This window comes from Canis lupus, chromosome 19 (genome assembly GCF_048164855.1).
Source record: "Canis lupus baileyi chromosome 19, mCanLup2.hap1, whole genome shotgun sequence".
Lineage (NCBI taxonomy): Eukaryota > Metazoa > Chordata > Mammalia > Carnivora > Canidae > Canis > Canis lupus.
The window spans coordinates 4,915,241-4,934,046 of record NC_132856.1 but is presented as its reverse complement, the minus strand read 5'-3'; the positions used below and the strand labels follow the sequence as shown (position 1 = coordinate 4,934,046).

At 57.3% G+C, this 18,806-nt stretch overlaps 1 protein-coding gene across 9 annotated transcripts in view; it reads left to right on the top strand.

The window, feature by feature from the left end:
* Positions 1 to 18,806, top strand: part of IQSEC1 (IQ motif and Sec7 domain ArfGEF 1) — a 377,635-nt gene that overhangs the window by 219,815 nt on the left and 139,014 nt on the right. For 6 of the 9 annotated variants that reach the window (XM_072784961.1, XM_072784968.1, XM_072784969.1 and 3 more), the window contains exon 3: positions 13,415 to 13,459. The exons of 2 other annotated variants lie outside the window; for them this stretch is intronic. In XM_072784961.1, the coding sequence (XP_072641062.1) occupies positions 13,415 to 13,459 (45 nt within the window). Of the gene's footprint in view, positions 1 to 13,414; positions 13,460 to 18,346; positions 18,715 to 18,806 lie in introns of those variants that run through there. One more of the 9 variants, XM_072784963.1, reaches the window with a different exon arrangement.

The window sequence follows — 18,806 nt, the reverse complement described above, 5'->3', positions numbered from 1 at the left end:
AGAGCTGCTGGGTGATCTGGCTGCTTTGGAGGAGCTCCCGGAGACCAGGTGGGCCCGGCAGAGCCAAGGGGCCAACATATTGGGGTTCTCAAGGCCTTTCCAATATGGCCACTGCCAGGGTTGCGGCTCCAGAGGAACCCTTCACCTGCCACCGCCTGATGGCAGTGTGACTGGGGGCAGAAAGCTTAACTTCTCTGAACCTCAGTTTCCTTTCCTGTAAAATGGAGCCAGTAATTCCAGCTTTGCAGGGTGGCCGTCAGGATTCAGCTAAGAGGTAAATAAGCTCATGGTACCTCTGTAACCTAAGATACTATTCTTGTCCCTTTCCTCCCCTGGATTCTCACCGCACAGGGATAGGCTTTGGGACACCCCAGGACTTAAGAAACATGAACATCTGGGAAGGGGAAGGAAGCCAGGCTGGAGCTGGGGAGTGCGTGAATCTAGGAGCCTTTGGGTCTCAAAGGACAAGAAGAGATGTTGGACATCTAGGGTTACTATCCGTGCAGAGCCCAGGGGGTGTGGTTCAATCTGGGGCTCCAACACTCCGGTCACCATATCCTGCTTGCCTTCCCCTGGGGTCATGTCCCCTGTGGGGGCTCTGGCCTCCCGTCTCACTGGTCAGCTCTGCGGCTCATGGCCCTTCCTGAAACCCTCTCCACGGCCCAGGGGAGGCCCTGTGCCGACTAGCCAGCCTCTGTCCCTTGGCAGCCTCTGCAGCTGGGTGGACAGGGTCAGCCCCACCTGGACCACAGCACTGGGCGTGTGAGAGGGGGATTCACAGTTGTGTGTTTGGCGGGGAGGGGCAGTAAACTGAGGCCACAGACAGCCCACTGAGTACGTTTGGAGTCAGAGGGCAACGTAGGCCAAGCAGGCGGCCTCAGCTCAGGAGTGGGCAAATGCACAGAGCTCCTGAAGCCACAGCGAGGCACCGGGGAGGCAGGCCTTCACCCAGGCAGCTGGCTGTGGCCTCAGCGTAGAGCCTGGCGTCACTGACCTGAGTCCAGGGACTGTGCGCCTGGAAAGACAGGGTTTACAGCTGGGTGTATCTGCATGAATCTCCAGGGCCCCCCACCCCCACCCCACCCGATGCTCAGGACAAGCTGACCTTCCACCTCCCTCTTTCTTAGCCAACTGGGGCCTAGAAACAAAAACCATTTTTCTTACCATTTGGTCTTTCCTCTTTTCCCAGTAGTATATATTAAACAACAACAACAAAATTTTTAAAGCTGCCTAGGGCATTGTGTGTTTCCAAAAAAAGCATCTGTTTCAGAAGGACCTCACGTCTTTTTTACCAGCACCTCAAGCGGGGAAATCCTGTCTGTGCTTTGAGTCCCGGGGGAGGAGCAGCATAGAAGAGAGGCAGAGCAAGGGCTCTGGGGGCAGGTAGGCTGAGGCCAGGGTGAGGATTCACAGGGAGGACTACAGACAGCACACAGGGGTTCTCAGGCGACAGCAATTGTTGAGCAAGGGTGAGGGCCTCGGCTGGCCTGGGATTCAGCAACTGGAATGAACAGCACCATACGATTGTCTACAGCACTTCCCAGTTTATAGAGCACTCACTAGGAGGTTCCTGTGAGGCTCAGAACCACCCCGGAGGCAGAGCAGGGCTTGGAGGCCCTTCCTTGGAAGAGGAGCTTGAGACTCCAGGAGGCGCATAGCTCATCTCAAGGTCCTGGTGGGCTAGAGGGGTGGTCCAGGTCTGGGTCCTGGGCTCAGCTGCTGTGTTCCCTAGATCAAGCCTGGGTTCTCTGGGTGCCCTGCCTCCTGTTCTCAGGGCTACTGCTTCCTCTTGGAGCCTGGGGGTGAGGATCTGCCAACCCCAGAACCCCACGGGCAGAGCGGCTATTGCTCTGACACGCAAGGCACCCTCCCCTCCAGCAGCCTTCCCTTGCCTCCATCCTGTCCTTACTCCTCAGACATGCCCTGAGCCTGTCATCAGGCCTCAGGTGTCCCTGCCCGGCAGCCCCAGGTCTAAATGGGGACATGAGCCCCGAGAGGGCAGGGCTCTTCCCAGGGTCACTCAGCTCATCAGTGGAAAGCCAGGGTGTGACTCGGCTTGGGGACAGCAGGACTGCTCACCCCCTCTCCTAGGACCACATCTGTCTCACTGACATCGCCTGCATATCAGATCATAAGACCTCCAGTCCAGGCCCTGCTCCGTCCCTCCAGCCACACCCCGCACCTTTCTGTGCTCTGTCACTATCTCTGTACAGACTGAGGGGCCAGACACCCTGGGGTGCTGTGCCAAGGAGGTGGCCCTTGACCTAGGCCTTCGTGACAGGCCGGAGCCTGGTGCAGAGCAGCCCTGTGTTGGTCAGGTAGGGGAAGGACATCCTACACTGTCTCCCTCAGCCTGAAGTTTGTTTTCTGTTTCTCTTTCTTTCATCCAGAAAGCACTGTCCAAAGGGCATCCCCATGCCAGGCCTGGGCTGGATGGGGCGGGCATGATGAGAAAGGCCAGAGGGGGTCTAGTGGGGAGGCCAAGGGGTTGACAGAGCAGAGGGCCCACTGAGGGTCAGCCTGAAGCTGGGGGGCAGGGAGGAAGAGAGAGGCATCAAAGATGTCACAGACTACTGTCCGCAGGGGTCGGGCTTGGGGTCTGGGTGGGTGGCAGTGCTGTCACCAAGATGGGCCTCCAGTATAGGGGCTGCTGATACAGAGATGCCTGTGGGGCAGCCAGGAGGCGCCGGGGGAGCACCCAGCTGGCTATTCTGTAGGCTGGATGTGGGGGGGGGGAGTCAGGGGCTGGGACAGACTGCCACTCTCACCTGCCCCTCCATCCACCCACTCGGCTCTGCGCCCCAGGGCTCAGCCCTGCCCAGCTGGCCAAGGACAGACTCCACCTGCTGCTCCTGCAGCCACCAGCCCGCCCCGTAGGCCAAGGACACCCAAGGCTTCGGCCTCGGCTACAGCCATCTGCCCAGAGAGTGCTCTGGGTCCGGAGCAGAGACCAGACGTGTGGGGAACAGAGCATGCTGAGATGGCTTCCTGCTGCCCGCCTGGAAATAGGAAATAGGCGGAAATAGGCGCCACCACACTGTGGCCTTCCCGCTGAGCTCCTTTCCTCTCCAGCTCCTCCCTCTGGTGAATGAAGGGTAGAGGTTAGGGCTCCCCTTATATCCAGAGACCACCACTCCCTTGGATCCAAGGGCTGGGAGTGCCCAAGAGCTCTGCCTGCAGACCCAGCTCCCTAAGGCTTTAGGGCCCTCTGCAGCCCTTGAGAAACTGTCCCCCATACAGAGCTGGGGTCTGTCTCCCGCTGCTGTGGGCTGGAGCCCCTTGTCAGCTGTGCAGACCTGACCCTTTCTCTCCCTTCTACCCCACCCACTCTCCAGTCTAGTGGGCCCTGAAGTCAAGAACAGCACCCCACTGCCTATTCTTCCCGCGTGATTGGGACCAAGCCCCTTCCCCTCTCTGCACCTAGCTGGCTGTTCTGCAAGATGGGGGTGATAATAGTACCCGCCCCCGGGGCGTTTGGAAGGACAGAAGCCACATGCCCAGTGCCCGGCACTCAGAGGGCACTCAGGCACTCGACACACAGTGGCTCCATTGTTAACTGGCAACTCTGAGCCTCGGTTTCCCCATGAGTTTACAATGAAACACCTAGCCCAGGGCCTGGCTTGTGGTAGGTTCTGGAAGTGTTCTTTGTTGTTTTTAACTTTCATATAACTGAAACAAATCAACGCACCCCATTTGCAGGAAGGAGTGGCAAAGCTACATGAAAAGAGCTTGCAGGTAGAATCTGAGCTGTTCATCACCCTATGTCCTGGTTCCCTGCTTTTGTTGAAGGGAGCCTGGAGGCAGAGTTTCCAGGGCACAAAGCTGCAAGTAGCAGGGTCACATCCCAGCTGACTTGCTCGCCATGTGACCCCGTGCTTGGTGCCCTGAGACCCCCTCTGCCCAGGGTACTCCCAGCTGCTGGCTGGGAAGGTCTTCATACTTGCACATATGCAGTCGTGTGTGTGTGTGTGTGTGTGTGTGTGCACATGCACATGATTGTGTGATGGTAAGAGTGTAGGTCTGAGAGTGTGTCTGTGAACTGGGGTGCTGTTCAGTGGGCCCCATGTCAGGCAAGGAAAGGGACACAGTGCCCACTGAGATCCCTGGCTTGGGGCCTACACTGCATCCAGGAGGCGTGTGGTGTGCCCACCCCACTGCTCCAGGGCCAGGGGCATGGGTCGGGGAGGACCCCCCAGCATGCCCCTGCCACGGCGGAGTTTCACCCTTCACCCCTATACCTGGAGACCTGCCCCCTTCCCTTCGCTCAGTCTGCAGTCTGAGGTGGCTTGGGGAGGGACTCCTCAGCTCCAGAAAGTACCATCAGGGGAGGAGCAGGGGCGGTATATCCAGGATAAGACCCCTGTGTGAGGCACAAGTACACATGGAATACCCACAGCTCTGCTCGCACGTGTCTGTGCATGTTCGCATAAAGACATTCCATGAGGATGCCCGAGAAACTGACTGACGATGGGGACTCCCCGGGGGGCAAGGGGGAGCCTTGGTGGATGTGCAGCAGTGCAGTGGGGGGGGGAGACTTTAAACTTGATATCTTTTCTATTTATGTTTGAACCATGAGAATGTATTGATTATGTAAAGGTTAAATTTTTTAAATGTGTAAGTTGCTGAATTTGGGGTGAATTGGCTTATTTTCCGGATATCCAAGGTTCCTCCCCAACCTCCACAGCCCACCTCCAGCCCTGCAAGAGAAAGACACCCTCGGGGAACATGTGGCTCAGCAAATCTTCCACCCTCAGGTGGGGCGGGGCCAGAAAGTTCCTCTGGCTGGGGGTCGGCTGCCCAGGGCACTGCTGGGGACCAGAGCCCTAGTGACCCAGATCAGGGTCCGGGTGAGGTGGTGTACCAGCTGAGAGGCCTCAGGCCTCAGGCAGCTGTCAGCCCTCTTAGCCTCAGTTTCCTCATCTGTAAAATGGGCTAAGAAACTCCAGCTGCCCACAGGCTTGAGGATTCAATGAGACCTTGTTAGTACTACCTGAATCCTGATACCCGGTAGGGGTGAGGCTGAAAACCCAGGAAGAACCCTCCAGAAAGGCCAAGGGATCCCAGTGCGTTGGCTAGAGATGGGGTGGTGCCTGATGGTTCTGGCAGGGCCAGGAGTCCACATTGGGAGGGATTGCAATACACCCCTCCCCTCCTGCCCTTTGCTGGACAGAGGCGCCTCTCCGCTCCCTGCCCATCAGCAAACTGGGGCCTGGGAATGACAGGACACAGCAGCCCCAGATCAGGGTCACAGGCCCTGGGGCACAGTCTGGGCCAGGTTCCAAGGCCTGGAGGCTTCAGTCCAGTCCCCCAGCTAGGAAAGACTGGATGTGCCCGAGCCAGCTGCCTGGGCCTGTAGACACCTTCTGCTGATGTGTCTACCTTATGAAGAGAATCCCTGGGGGGACCCTTCTGGGTGCAGAAGCAGCTGGGACGCTGGAGTGGTGGTGGTGGGGTCTCAGATGGCGTCCCTCCCCTAGCCAGGCTTCCTTCCTGCAGCAGATGCCTGGCCTGGCCCCCTGTTCCACAAGAAGGACCCTCATCCTGACCGTGCTGGGCTGGCTCCCACCGCAGGCCTTTCCCTGGCTCCTCTCCTTCCATGGAGCCCTGTCCTCCTGAGCCAGCGTTCGACCTGGGCTTGGCGGTCACTGCTTCCTAGGGGCTTTTCTTGGCTGGTGTCCGAGGGTACCCCCTCCCTTGTCTCATACACCTGCTTCTACTTTCCTTTCTGGACCAAGTGACTTTACGTGCACACTTACCACCCTTCTCATCTGCCCCCTCCTCCACTCGACAGTGATGTCTGTCTTACTCTGTATTGCTCTGTGCTCTGCCTCTGATTGCGTCTGGAAGCCTCTGTTTTCTCATTTTGAAATGGGAATATGAACATCTCGGGTTTCAGGCTGACTGTGAGGCTGTCATGAGTCAGCCTGGCCCAAAGTGGGGGCTGTGTGGTTAGCTGGTTGGATGAATGAATCACTGTCCCTATGCGGCCTGAGACCCCACCCCCAAAGACAAACCCTCTCATGGTGCAGATAGAGACACTGAGACCCAGAGAGGGACTAAATGCACTCCAGGTCTTACCAGGTTCCCTGCCTGGTCGCCCCAATCTCTCTCTCCACACCTCTGTCCGGGGGGTGGGGTGTGAGGTGAGGTTGCACAGAGACATAGCCCCATGCCCGTCCCCTCCCCTCCAGGAGGGAGTTTTCCAGAATCAGGCTGAGCTCCTGGGCAAAGCTGCCTGGCAGGATAGAGGGGCATGGAGGCCAACCTGAGGAGAATCGTCTCACTGTGCCCCTGGGTGGTGGGGCCTCAGGCCGGTGGGCAGGGCTGTCTGGGGCCCAGCGCCAGGACAGGAAGGCCAAGGGGGGATGGGCAGGACCCTCTGTGGTCTTTTCAGAGGGAGGCCCGGGGAGGGGTGTGGGGGACCGGGCAGGATGGCTGGGCGTGAGCCAGCAGGGCAACACCTCACATCTGTCTGGTTTACAAGGCACCTCCAGTCTGTCAGCTCCTGGAGCCTCACTATGGCCCCAGAGGCAGAAAATCAGCCCCGTCTCATGGATGAGGAAGCAGAAGCTGAGGCAGAGTCACTTAGCTCATGAGACCAGAACTGGGAACCCCAGTGGGTCTGTGACCACCACCGTGTGACATAGGGCATAAAGCCTCAGGGATGAGGGGATGAGACGACAGGGTAGCCTGGCACAGGGAAGAGGGGCTCGCGGGGTCCAATCCCAGGCCTACCTCGCACCCTCTCTGTGTCTCTGCTTCCACACACCCAGAGAGAGGAGGCTCTGCCCCAGAGAGACTTCCGCAGCCCTGAGAATGGCCAAACTCTTGCCGTCACTGCTGCTAGGAGTGTGTTGATCCAGCCTCTTGGGTCAGCATCCGTGTGTACCCAGACACAGAAAAACATTCCCTCCCTGTGAGCCAGAAATCCCAGGAATGGGTCCTAGAGGAACACCCCAGCCCGTGCACAGAGACAGTATTGATGGGACGATCCCACAGCCTTGTTTACCAGGAGAGGAGAGGTGGACCCAGCACCCATCTGGGGCGGTGAGGAACCCACGGGGTTCCAGGCAACTCTCCAAAGGGTGATGTGAAGGAATATTTGAGACCTAAAAACACACTCGAGAGAAGTGCAGAGTGAGGTGGCGGGGGATTGGGGTGGGAGCATTTTATAGAACAGACCGTGTTTTTGTGTAACCAAAAAACATATAAACGCCCAGTCGCGGGCACACATTTAGAGAAGGGCCCAGCCAGAAACTATTCTCAAATACTAGAGAGCTGGCATTTTATTTCCTTGTTGTACTCTGCTGTTATTCCTACGGTTGAGGCAATGACCATATATTGCTTACTTAATGACCGAGAGGGAGGGACTGTGTAAAAGGGAGGGGTGCGGCCTCCCCTACCCCTATGGAGATTGACGTAAATTCCACAAATATGTCCCTTCCGGGGCCTGTGACAGTCCGAAGCTGCCTGGCCTCAAGTTTGCTCCTGGGTCATGCCCTCACCCACACATGGGCTTAGCCACCTGCTGCTTTCTGCAGACAAGCCCACTGGTAGAAGCTCCTGTGGGCTTTGAGCAGACTCCCTGGGGTGAGGGGCTCCCAGACAGGGGTCCCCGCACATGTCCTCTGTCTCTCTACTCTGTTTTCTCCCCGTTCCTTCTCAGGAACAGATAAGGCCTTCCCTCGGGCCTGAGACACAGTAGCTCAGAGCCACCTGCGGCAGCCTGGACCCTGCCATAAAGCCCTGCAAGTATCCCTTCCAGAAAGCATAGGCTGCCCAGGATTCTTACAGCAGCGACCAGGTTCTTTTTAAATTCTCCGTGTTTAGAAGGTCCTATCTGGTTGCATATTAAACCTATCTGGAGAGCTTTTAAAAAATGAAGGTGCTCGTGAACAGACATGTTAACAGAGAGGATACGCAGGTGGCAGACAAATGCATAAAACAATGGTCAACGTCATGAGCCGTCCATGAAATGCAAACTCAAACCACGAGAACTCACTACATAGCTAGGACAGTGGCTAAAATAAAAACTCGTGGCAGCAGCACGAAACGGTGGCAAGGGTGCAAAGAAACTAGATCACTCCTATATCGCTGCTGGGAACCTAAGGCAGTCTGGCCACTCTGGAAGACAGTTTGGTGGTTTCCTTTCAAAGTAAGTATATGCTCACCGTGCACCCCAGCTGTTGCATTCTTGAGTGTTTATTACAGAGAACTGAAGACTTATGTTCACACAAAATCCTGTATCGTAGTGGTTCTATTCATAAGGGCCCCCAAACTGGACACGACCCAGATGCCCTTCAGTGCATGAGTGGACAAACCGGGTTGCGTCCATGCCATGGAGTACGTATCACGTCTGCAGCCATCCAAAGGAAGTAAAGAGACACTCAGCAACTGGGGTGAACCTCCAGGGAATCACACTGAGTGAGAATAGCCAGTCTTCAAAAGTTACACATTGTACGATTCCGTGTGTATAGCGTTCTTGAAACGGCAAAATTCTGGAGACGGGGAATGGACGGTGGTTGCAGCAGGGGGTCTGGGGAGGAGGCAGGCCTGGCTGTGGGGGCAGCACAGGGCCTGGTGATGGCATGGTTGTGTCGTTGAGCATGGTGGGAGTTACAGCAAGCTACGTGTGTGTTAAAATAACGTGGAGACATGCATGCGTGCACATGTGTACACACACACGGACGCGTGTGCTTGTCTCGCTGGTGAAGTCACAATAACCTTGGTGGGTGGTACTGCCCATGTCAGGCTGGACGGCATCCTGACGTCGTGTAAGATGTTCTCACCGGAGGAGGCTAGGGTAGGGAGTTCGTGGGACCTCCCAGTACATTGTATTTTACAGCTTCCTGTGACTCTCTGGTTATTTCAAAGTAAAGAATGTAACCAAACAAAACACCCGTGGTGCAGGCACGAGGCCCTGGAGGTTAGAGGCCTTAACTGGTCCGGTCCGAGACCCGGCATCAGTACGTCAGTCTTCTTAAAAGCGCCGTGCCTGGTGTAGAGCCAGGAATAGAAACACTGGCCGCTTCTTCATCCAGCCAATGGGAATGGGTTTTCCTGAGGCCACACAACTACTGTAGGGTGTGGGCAGGGCATGGCCCCTAGCTACAACCAGCCCAAGCTCTGGGTTTTTCCTGCTGCTTCAGGCTGGTGCTGAACCATACAGATTTTTAAATGTAAATTTTTATTGAAATAACAGTGTACAGCTTGTTGAATTGTCACAAACAACACACTCGTGTGTATCAGCACCAAGGCCCCAAAAGCCCATATGACCCAGCCCCCCGGGAGTCCTCTCGTGGTCCTGCCGGTTGTGGGGGGCCCCTCTCCTGACTTGTTCCAGCACAGAGCAGCTTTTCCTGTTCCGAGACTTTGTATAAATGCTTGGGTGCCGTTTAGAAGCTATGCTAGACAGGACTAGGGCAGCCAGTTTGTTCTGAAAGAAAAGGAAGTGGCCTCCCCAGGAGCCCAGTAAAGTAGGACTAGGGGCAGGGCTGTTCAGAGAAAGGACTGTTCCGGGGTAGCCACCTGGTGCTAGGTGGCCAGGACAGGGTATTTATCCCCTGTGCCCAAACTGGAGCCCTGCCTGCTCACTGAGAGCCCTGTGTCCATAAGCCTGGCCCATGACCCCAGGACAGGGGGACATAAAGCAGCCCAGTTGTGGAGTAAGACTAGTGACACTGAACAAGCTACCTCTCAGGTTCCCCACCTATAAAACGAGGCTTTTATACAGGTAAATAAAACAAATGTCTATTAATATAGAATTAGTGTTAATGTGACACATTAATATTTTACTTACTGACTGTTGGTATTATACATTAATATAGCCTAGATCACGCGTGTTATATACTTATAAGGTATATTGAGTAACATACAGATCTTTTGAATCCTGTCTATACCAGTGTTAATTGGCACTTATGGAATGCGGACTCCCGGCCTGGAGTTCTAAGTGCTTTCAATGTGTAAACCAATTGACTCTTCCCGAAACTCTATAGTTAAGGGCACTTCAATCGAGGCACATTAACTTGCCCTAGGTCCCACAGCTACCATATGGCAAAGCTAGTATTTTACCCCTGGCCCCCTTGGCTCTAGAACTCATGGTTTAATGTATAAGGCCTAACAGCTCAATATACACTATTACATGTATGATAATAACTGTGTGAGTATCTCGTATATGCAGCCACTGGCACCTTCTGGTTGACAAAGTGCTGTTGGCTTTCTCACCACTCCTCTCATTATCCATGTGAGGTGGAGCTGTTACTGCCACCTGTTGCTCCAGAAGAGGAGGCCAAGGCTTAGGGTTTCTGTTACCCCCAAGGTGGTGGGAGCTCAGGCGGCCAGTTCTGAATGCGGGCATGCTCAGCCAGGCGGCCCCTTGTGTTCTCCAAGCACCCTCACGCTGGGCCTCGCCTGGTCTGGCCTGAGCCTCTCCTGTTGGCAGCCGGGCGGAGCAGCGGCCAGTGGTGAGCAGAACGGGCCTCAGTCTGTGGCTCCGAAGATGCATGGACCCAGCAGGGTACATGGCAGAGGGGGGGTCTCCCCTTAGAACCAGTCCTAGCTGGGCCATTGGAAGGTCAGTGAGATGCCAGGAGGAGGACTGCCAAGCGGATCCTGGGGACGGGCAGAGACGTGGGTGGGGAGGAGTGGAGAGCCCAGGCAGACTGGCTGGACCACAGCATGCCAGGTCAGCCCTGTGTGACTGTGAAGGCCCCTCAGCTCTATCTGGCTGGAAAATATTGTGGCCCCTGTGACATCTTGGACCTGTGTGTCACAGGATGGTGGCACCTGGGCTCCAGTGAGGACTACGTGAGCCGATACTTGGGAAGTGTCAACAGCAGAGCTTCCCAGCACATAGGAGCTGCTCCAGATAGACTTGCTGTTATTAGAGAAGTGGGAGAGAGAACAAGGAAGGAAGGAAGAAAGCAATCCGCTTGGGAGATCAGGGCCAGCAAAGAAGGTCCTACTGAGGGGTTGATATTAGAGCAGGTTTTGTAGGGTGAATAGGAGCTTGCTGCAGGATAAAGAGGCAGGGAACGGGTGTCCCAGGTGCAGGGGGCCCCTGAGGGTTTCCTTGTGCCTCATGAGGGTTTTGCGAGGGCTAGATGAGGAAGTACATGGGAAAAGCACCTAGCCCTAGGTGGGCTCTCTGCGGCTGGCCAGATGTTGCCGTTCATCAGATGTTCTCATGATGTAGTCAGAGCAGGACCAGAGTGAGGGAGCTGGATCCCTTTGCTTGTGTCAGGCAGCTCTGAGCCTGGGAAGAGTGGGCTCTGAGAACCTTGGCATCACTTTGCTGAGTCCCTGTCACATCATACTGGTATGTGCTCACATGCACATCTGCATCTGAGGGACCAGTTGTTGGGGGTAGAGGAGCTCAGTGCTGGCTCCCCTTGTCTAGACTAGGGGCTTCCTGAAGGCAGGAGCTCCTCACCACTCCCAGTATGGGTCCTGCCATGGTGGGGAGGTAAGGCCTGCCTTGCCACCCCCGCCCTCTGTCCACCCAGGGAAAGCCATCGCCCACCAGAGCAGGCACAGGACAGTGAACAGTCTGGGATGGTGACTGGAGGGAATCCTGATACCGCCCTTATGTCCTCTTTTCTTGTTGAGCTTTGGTGAGGCCTTGTTGACACAGGCTGCTGAGCCCACGGTGCATGGCCCTGGGGTGGGCTCTGGCTCTAGGGGAGAAGGAAGCTTGTCTGTAGCCTCTGCAGCCGGGGTTGGAGAAGAAGGGGGGGCCTGGGGCAGGGGCAGGGCTCGGTTCTGGGAAATCCAATATGCTGAGTAAAGGACCCGGCCAACCAGCAATGCTTTCGCTGGGCCAGAATTGCAGGTCAATGTGGGGATGGTGGAAGGGGATGATGTGGAAAGGGATGTGCCAAGGGCAAGTAGGTAAACTGAGGCTGAAGCTCAGATGACCCATGGCAAGTGCAGAGCGTTGGCTTAGAATGCCAAAGCCCAAATGCCAAGCACAGGCCCACGGGAAGGAGGGGCCCCAGCCTTCTGAGGCATCGGGGGAGGGGGGGTGCAGAGAAGCCTCCGTGGGGAGAGGTGGCATCCTATGAGGAAAGACAGAAGGATGTGGGAGGAGAGGTGTGGTCCAGGGACACTGCCTCCAGGTTTGTGTCCAGTGTCATAGCAGCTGCTCCCCAGGAGGGCAGGGACAGGAGGTGCTGGGGAAGCCAGGCCACGGAGTCGTGAAAGGCACACCCCAAGGCCCCAAAGGCCTGGGACCCTGGCCATGCCAGCATGTAGAACAAACAGAGGTTCGTGTTTCTCTGCAGTCCTTTCAAATCCATTATTTCCCCTCTTGAGCTATTTACTTATTCCCTTTTTACAAATGTGGAAACTGAGGCACGGAAGGGTGAAGGGACTTGTACCAAATCCATGGTGAGTGAGGGTGGAGATGGATCTGACCCCAGATTGGGCTAGTTCTGGGTCCCAGTCCAGAGCTGGGCATCAAGTCTCGGGCAGGGGCTCTGGAGTTCATGAGGCTGGCCTGGGGTCCACAAGGACTCCGAGGCGTCAGGTGCCTGTGATGGAGCATGGTGGTCCCAGGCCAGACACACCTGAGTCCCAGTCCCAGCCCAGCCTCTCAGAGTTGGTAGACGCTGCCCGTGGTGCTTCATCGCTCTGAGCCTCAGTATCCTCAGCCACAAGGAGGGTAAGAGGCTGCCTCTCAGGCCACTGTGGGACCTCAGGCAGGGCTCCCTCCCCTCCTCTGACCTCACTCACCTGCACTCACCACCTCTGACCCACCATTTATAGCAGGTGATGGGGTCGACTAGTCTCCTCTGTGGGGCCAACATGACCAGGACACACAAGGCCCTCTGAGCTGGAAAGTGGGTGTCAAATGTGGTGATGGGGGGTGAGCATCCTAGGTAAAAGAACAAGTGCAAAGGCCCTGGGGCAAGAGTGTGATGGGCGGGTTGCAGGAACAGCGAGGAGCAGGATGGTTGGAGGTGGGGGTGGGATGAGAGGAGAGTGAGGAGGTAGGGGCCAGTTTGTGCATGGGAAGGGTCTGTCAGTGGCAGGAGGGCCAGTGGGCAGAGCTGCAAGCTGGCAGGCCCAGCCCCATCTGGGTCTCTGACTATAAAGAGCCTCAGGCTGGGAGCCTCCCTGTGGGACCTGGGGCCTTGGTTTCCCCAGTGAATAGGGAGCAGCCGAACTTGATGCTGTAACTGAGCTCTCCAAGCTGGCATGTGGAGTAGAGACGGGGCAGCTTCTCATCTGACCTGTCAGAGGGAAAGAAGCACATGGTTTCTTGCATGTGGGGACCGAACACTTTTCCCAGGGCTGCTCACCTACTCCAGGACCTGTCCTGGGACCACCCAGTGTGGCCTGAGCTCGCATGGCCCCTGGGAGCCTTCATTGCGTGTGGATCGTCAGTAACCCTGTCTCACTTTTGCCACCTCAGGAGCTCCCTGGAGAGTGGAAGCAGCCTGTCCACTGACCACTACAGGTACTGTTGCTCTCTCCACTCCGGGCCCCTCACTCCCCATCGGCACCAAGGATCTGCCCAAGGGGCATCACGGGGAAGCTAGTCTCCCCGTTTAACCCGAAAACTACCCCCAGGCGCCAGAGGTACCCCTGACACATCCCCTGAGAACCAGTCCAGGGAGGAATGGTCCCCCGAGGACTAGGGCTCAGCTAATGGTTCCTCTGAGAGCCGAGGCTGGTGGTCCCTCAGAGGGCCAGCCTGCGGCCCCCAGTTCCCATGACAACGAGGCAGCAGCCCAAGGGCAAGGCTGATACTTTCTGCTGGTTTTCTGATTGTAGTTGATGGGAACCCGGGGGGCGAGGGTGGGAGGTGTCTGAGGGTCTCTGCCCTCATGTGTGTTCTGTATCTTGACGTTTCTATAACGTGTCTTCAGAAAAAAAGACATTCTCTAGCTTTACAAGAAAGGCCTGGAGACCGAGGCACAGAAGAAGGTCCCCTGGATGGGAAGCCAGCTGATCACTGCTCACAGGCCAGGGGCACAAAAGACAAGACACAGGCCGCTGGTCCTGGAGTGCTGTTGGCATGGGGTGCTGTGTCCGGTGTAGCAGCGTGAGTCAGGGAAGAGGGGACTGGGCCTCGTTGACTAGAAATTGGCTGGTCCCTTGTGAGGAGCGGGAGATGGGCTGCTGCCAGGGAAGGCCATACTCGGTGAGGATGCGCAAGGGTGGATGCGGCCTGGCAGGCAGAGCCAAGAGAGGTGAGGCAGACGGTCGGGCCATACCGAGTCCTGCTGGGGAGCCTGAAAGGAGGCCCACGGGGCTGTGGGCCCCAGCCCCGGAGACTCTGCGGGGGCCTGGGCCCCTGCGCTGAGGGCAAGAGCTGTAGATGCTCTGCTGTGATGGGGTGGTTGTGGCCACCAGCTTTGAAACCCTAGGGCTGCCTGAGGCTCTGAGGAGGGCAGAGGGGTGGCCATCTGGAGACTGCTCCCTTGAGCCATCGTGGTGCTGGCAGCCCTGCTGGAGGCTGGAGAGCTGCTCACACACTCAGATAATGCTGTATGGGGACACTCCATGGCCACAGCCACACGTGACACTGGCAGGAGTGTGCATGTGTGACGAAAGCCGAAGTATCCCACTTCCTCACAACCGCACTAAACTAATATTAGCCCAGTGACAGAAGTCACTTGTTTAGGATTCTCAGCTGGTGAGCAGAGCTGGGATTGGAACCCAGATCCTGCTGGGAACACTACCCAATGCCACAGTACGCTCCTCGCCCCTGTGGACGCACCTCATCATACCCACAGCTCCTGGTGCAGCGCTGGCACAATCACAGACATGCTGCACCCAGAACTCCATTCTGCATGCAGTCAGACCCGAGCTCCACCCCTCCTCTGCACGGGCTCACACACATCCACGGCTACTCTGTTCACACATGCTCACAGCCGGACCTCCCTGCCTGGCTGGCCTGGGGTGCTGGGCAGGTGTGTGGGCATCTGTGCAGTGTCTCAGCAGTACAGGCTGAGCCTGGGGTGAGAGGTTCATGAGACTCCTGTAACACAGCCGAGCCCCTAGCTTCTCTGAAAGCCACCCACATCTCCGACAGCAGCGTGGCTCCACCCGCTTTATCCACTGCCAGCCCCTAGTCAGCACTCTGCTCAGGGCCAGGCAGGGAAGGCTCTAGAACGAAGGGAGGGTGATGGAGCTTTTGTCCCGGAGTATCTAGGGGTTGGGGAGGGGTTGTCACATGTCCCCTGCCCCCTCAGCTTTGACTCGGACCCAGCTCTCACCAGACCAGGCAGTGGTCATGGTCAGAGAATGGCTAGAGCAACGGCCACCCCTTAAGGCTGGTCACACTTGACCTCGAAGCCAGTGCCCCAGTGCCTTCACAGCCCTAGAGGATGAAGCCAGGGGTCAGAGCAGACAGCAGGACCCCTCAGCTGTGCCCTTTCCCCCTCCCCCACCCAGCCCTGTTTCCTGAGTACCTATGGGTGTCAGGTGCCTATGATATCACAGCGAACGCGGCTGCTGCTTTTGTTGAGCTGTTTTGTCAGGTGGGGGACAGGCAACAAACAGAGGAATCAGGTGTTAATGTACTGCGTCAGGTGGTGGTAAATGCTATGAAGAAAAATAAATCAGAGTAAAGGGGATAGAGAGGGGAGAAGGGTGGTCAGGGAAGGCCTCTGTGAGGTGGTGCCATTTAGCCAGAGACCAGAAGGAAAGTGAAGGTGAGCCAGGAGAAAGAGCGTCCAGGTGCTGGGGATGGCCAGTGCAAAGGTCCTGAGGTGGAATGTACTTGGTCCATTTGAGGACCAGAAAAGAGGCAGGTGCTGACCTGGGTCTGCCCCATCCCTGTGATCCTGACTGCTGCTTCTCACAGCAGCCTTGGGACACAGGCAGAGCCAGGCTCAATGTTCTCATTTCACAGAGGAGGAAAACTGAGATGCAGAGGCCAGAGGAACATCGGTGCCAGACCCAGGCTGGGACCGAGGGCCCCCCTGACCCTGCCTCACCAGCACCTGGCCTCCGGGCCTCTTTGTGCGGCGCAGGCAGTGTTGTGGGAGCCTCAGGGAAACCTGGCTCGCGGGCCCCAGTGGAGGAGGCGCCATTCTTCCCGGCCCCATCCCACGGGGTTTGGAGGCCCCATTCACAGCTTGGGAATTCAGAAACAAAGGTCCCAGCCAGCAATTGCCTCCTTTCAAAGGCACAGCCGGCTTCCTCGGCCACAGGCAGGCGTGAGAGGGAAGCTGATGTCCTGGGGGGGGGGGGGGGGGGCGCGGCTTTGTGGGGCCTGTGCTACCTTGGCTGACAGGCTCCTCAGCCTTGGCAGATGGCCGCTGTCCCCCTCCTTCCCCATCTGCCCCGCGGTTATCAGCCTCTTCTCATTTCACATTTTCACTTACCCAGCGGCTCGTCTCTCCCCGGTGCCGGACGGTGTAGGGCTTCCTGGGTCCATGCTAATGATGCTGGCTGTGCCCTTCCCCCTCGCTGGGCCTCACACTCCCTGTTTGTACAAGAAAAGCCTGGGACTGAGCCGTTTCGGATGCCCTTGCAGTTAGAACTGTCCGTGATGGGATATTTCCGGCGGGGCGGCGGGTACTCTCCGGGACAGGGTTTCTCTGCTCCACCACTCCTAACGTTTGGGGAGGGATCATTCTTTATTGTGGGCGCCATCCTGCTGCGCATTATAGGATGTTTAGCAGCATCTAAACACCACTAGATGCCAGTAGCACACCCCTCCCCAGTGTGGCAACCCCAGACTTCTCCAGACATTGCAGCATGTTCCCCGGTGGGGAGCAGGGCGGCAGCAAAAGAGCCCCTGATTGAGAACCACTGCTCTAGAAGCATTATGTTTGCCAGTTACAGAAAATGCCCTCCTGGGGCAGGTGACTTTGTTTCTTGGCTTTGTCAGAGCACGGGGCTGGGACTGGGCCCCTGGTTCCTCACCTAGCCTTCAGGAGCCTGGCAGCCTTGTCCAGCACCAGCACCAGCTCCCATCTGAGGCTGGTGTCACCTGGATGTCACCCTTCATACATGGGCACAGAGTCTTTTCTGGCCTCTGTTCCCTCATCTTCGAGCTGGGGAGGGTCATAAGAATGCCCACCACCCTGTACGTTCCCAATTACAGGACCACCTCCCTGTAATTGATGTTCAGAGACCTGAAGTAGCAGAGGGGTGCTACTTCATGCTGTGCGTAGGAGGGCGTTTCATGGGCTAAGACCCTTCTATTCTGCTACCCAAGATCCTTCGTTCCTTCCACTAATGATGACTGGGTGCCCACGGTGGGCCCGGCATGGGGCTGAGCCGGGGGATGGGTGAGAGAGACACAGGGGCCCTGTCTGGGAGAGGCCCAGGAGATGCTCGTAAACAGAGCGGCAGTAAACAAATAAACGGGATCATTTCAGAGGATGGCACGTCCAGGGAGCAAGTCAGACAGGGTGCGGAGTGAAGGAGGCTCAGAGGAGGTGTTTGAGGTGATATCTGGTGGATGAGGAGTCACTGCCCCAGAGGAGGGGGCAGAGAGCACTGCATGTGAAGACCTGAAGGGTGATGGATTAGGGGACGTGAAGGGGGCCCAGGTGGCTGCGGGCCTCAGAGAGGTCAGCCAGTCAGCAGGAGCCAGTCTCTCAGTCAGGAGTTTGGCCTTTATTCTGAGAGCAGCGTGGGGCCACATGAGGGCGGGGGCAGGAGTGACATGTTAAGGTCCCTGTGGCAGGCGCAGGGAATGATCCCTAGAGCAGTCAGAGCAGAAGCAGGACCCACTGGCAGGGATGGGGAGAGAGGCCAGGCCCGGTGGTTCTGCTCCTGTGACCGCTGGGTCCCGGGGCCACAGAGCCACCCACTCTGCCCGTGGCCCTGCTTGTTCCTGCTCAGCAGCCCCTGGCTGGCCCCTGGCCCAGCCGCCCTCCTCCCCCCTCCCTCGCTAGCAATAGCGACAGGAGTCCCCTCCTGGCAGCCAATGAGCAGCTGTCATCGAGGTTCCATTTTAGATTTTATCAATGTGTCCCCGTTGCCGGGGCAACCGCTGGGGCCGTGTCAGTCTTTCTCCGCCTGCCTTTCTGAGCCAAGCGGCTCCCACCCACACCATGTGGCTATGTGGGGAGTTCTCGCTCACACGGGCCGGGCCGGACCGGGCTTCTGCCAAACGTAATTGATCGGGTCTCCAGGTCAGTGTTTGCCTGTCATTTCTCCCCCTCTTTGCCTCCCATCAAGGTCTTTGGGGCCGGAGCCACCCTGGGCCAGCCAGGCGGGCAGGCAACTGCCCGGCCAGGTGCGGGTGAGGCCACCGAGTGTCCAGGGGCCTGGTCGGAAGAAGGGACTCAGAGCCGCCACCAGGAGCCCCAGCATCTAGGCTCCCCAGGATGATGGGCCAGGGGCCCCTGCGACTGGGCACAGCCGGGGCTGCTTCGGTTTGCCCTGGGGACCCCCAAGGGAACCCCAAGAAGAACCAGCCATCAGAGACAGCAGCAGTCTGAGACTGCCCGGGTGAGCGCACCAACGAGTTGCTAGGCTTTTGTGCGCGCTGCTCTTTGTATTGGAGGCGTGTGCTCTAGAAGCCGGCTGGGCAGGGCCAGGCCATGTGAGTGGGAGCCGCGGCGGGACCAGGGTGGACCGGAGTGGCCAGGCCCCCGGCTCCCCACCAACCCCATCTGAGTCTCGGTGAAGGAACGACAGGGGCCTGGCTGGAGACTGAAAGGTGAAAATGCTCAAGTTCAAGGCCTTTTGCCTGGATTACTGGCAGTTCCTGTGTCTGCAGCCGCTGCATGGAGTCTATAAAAGGTATGTGGACCCTCCAGGGAGGACCTCCACCTTAGGGCAATGAGCTGTGAGATGAAGTCCCCCCACACCCCAGCTTTCCGACTGCAGGGCCT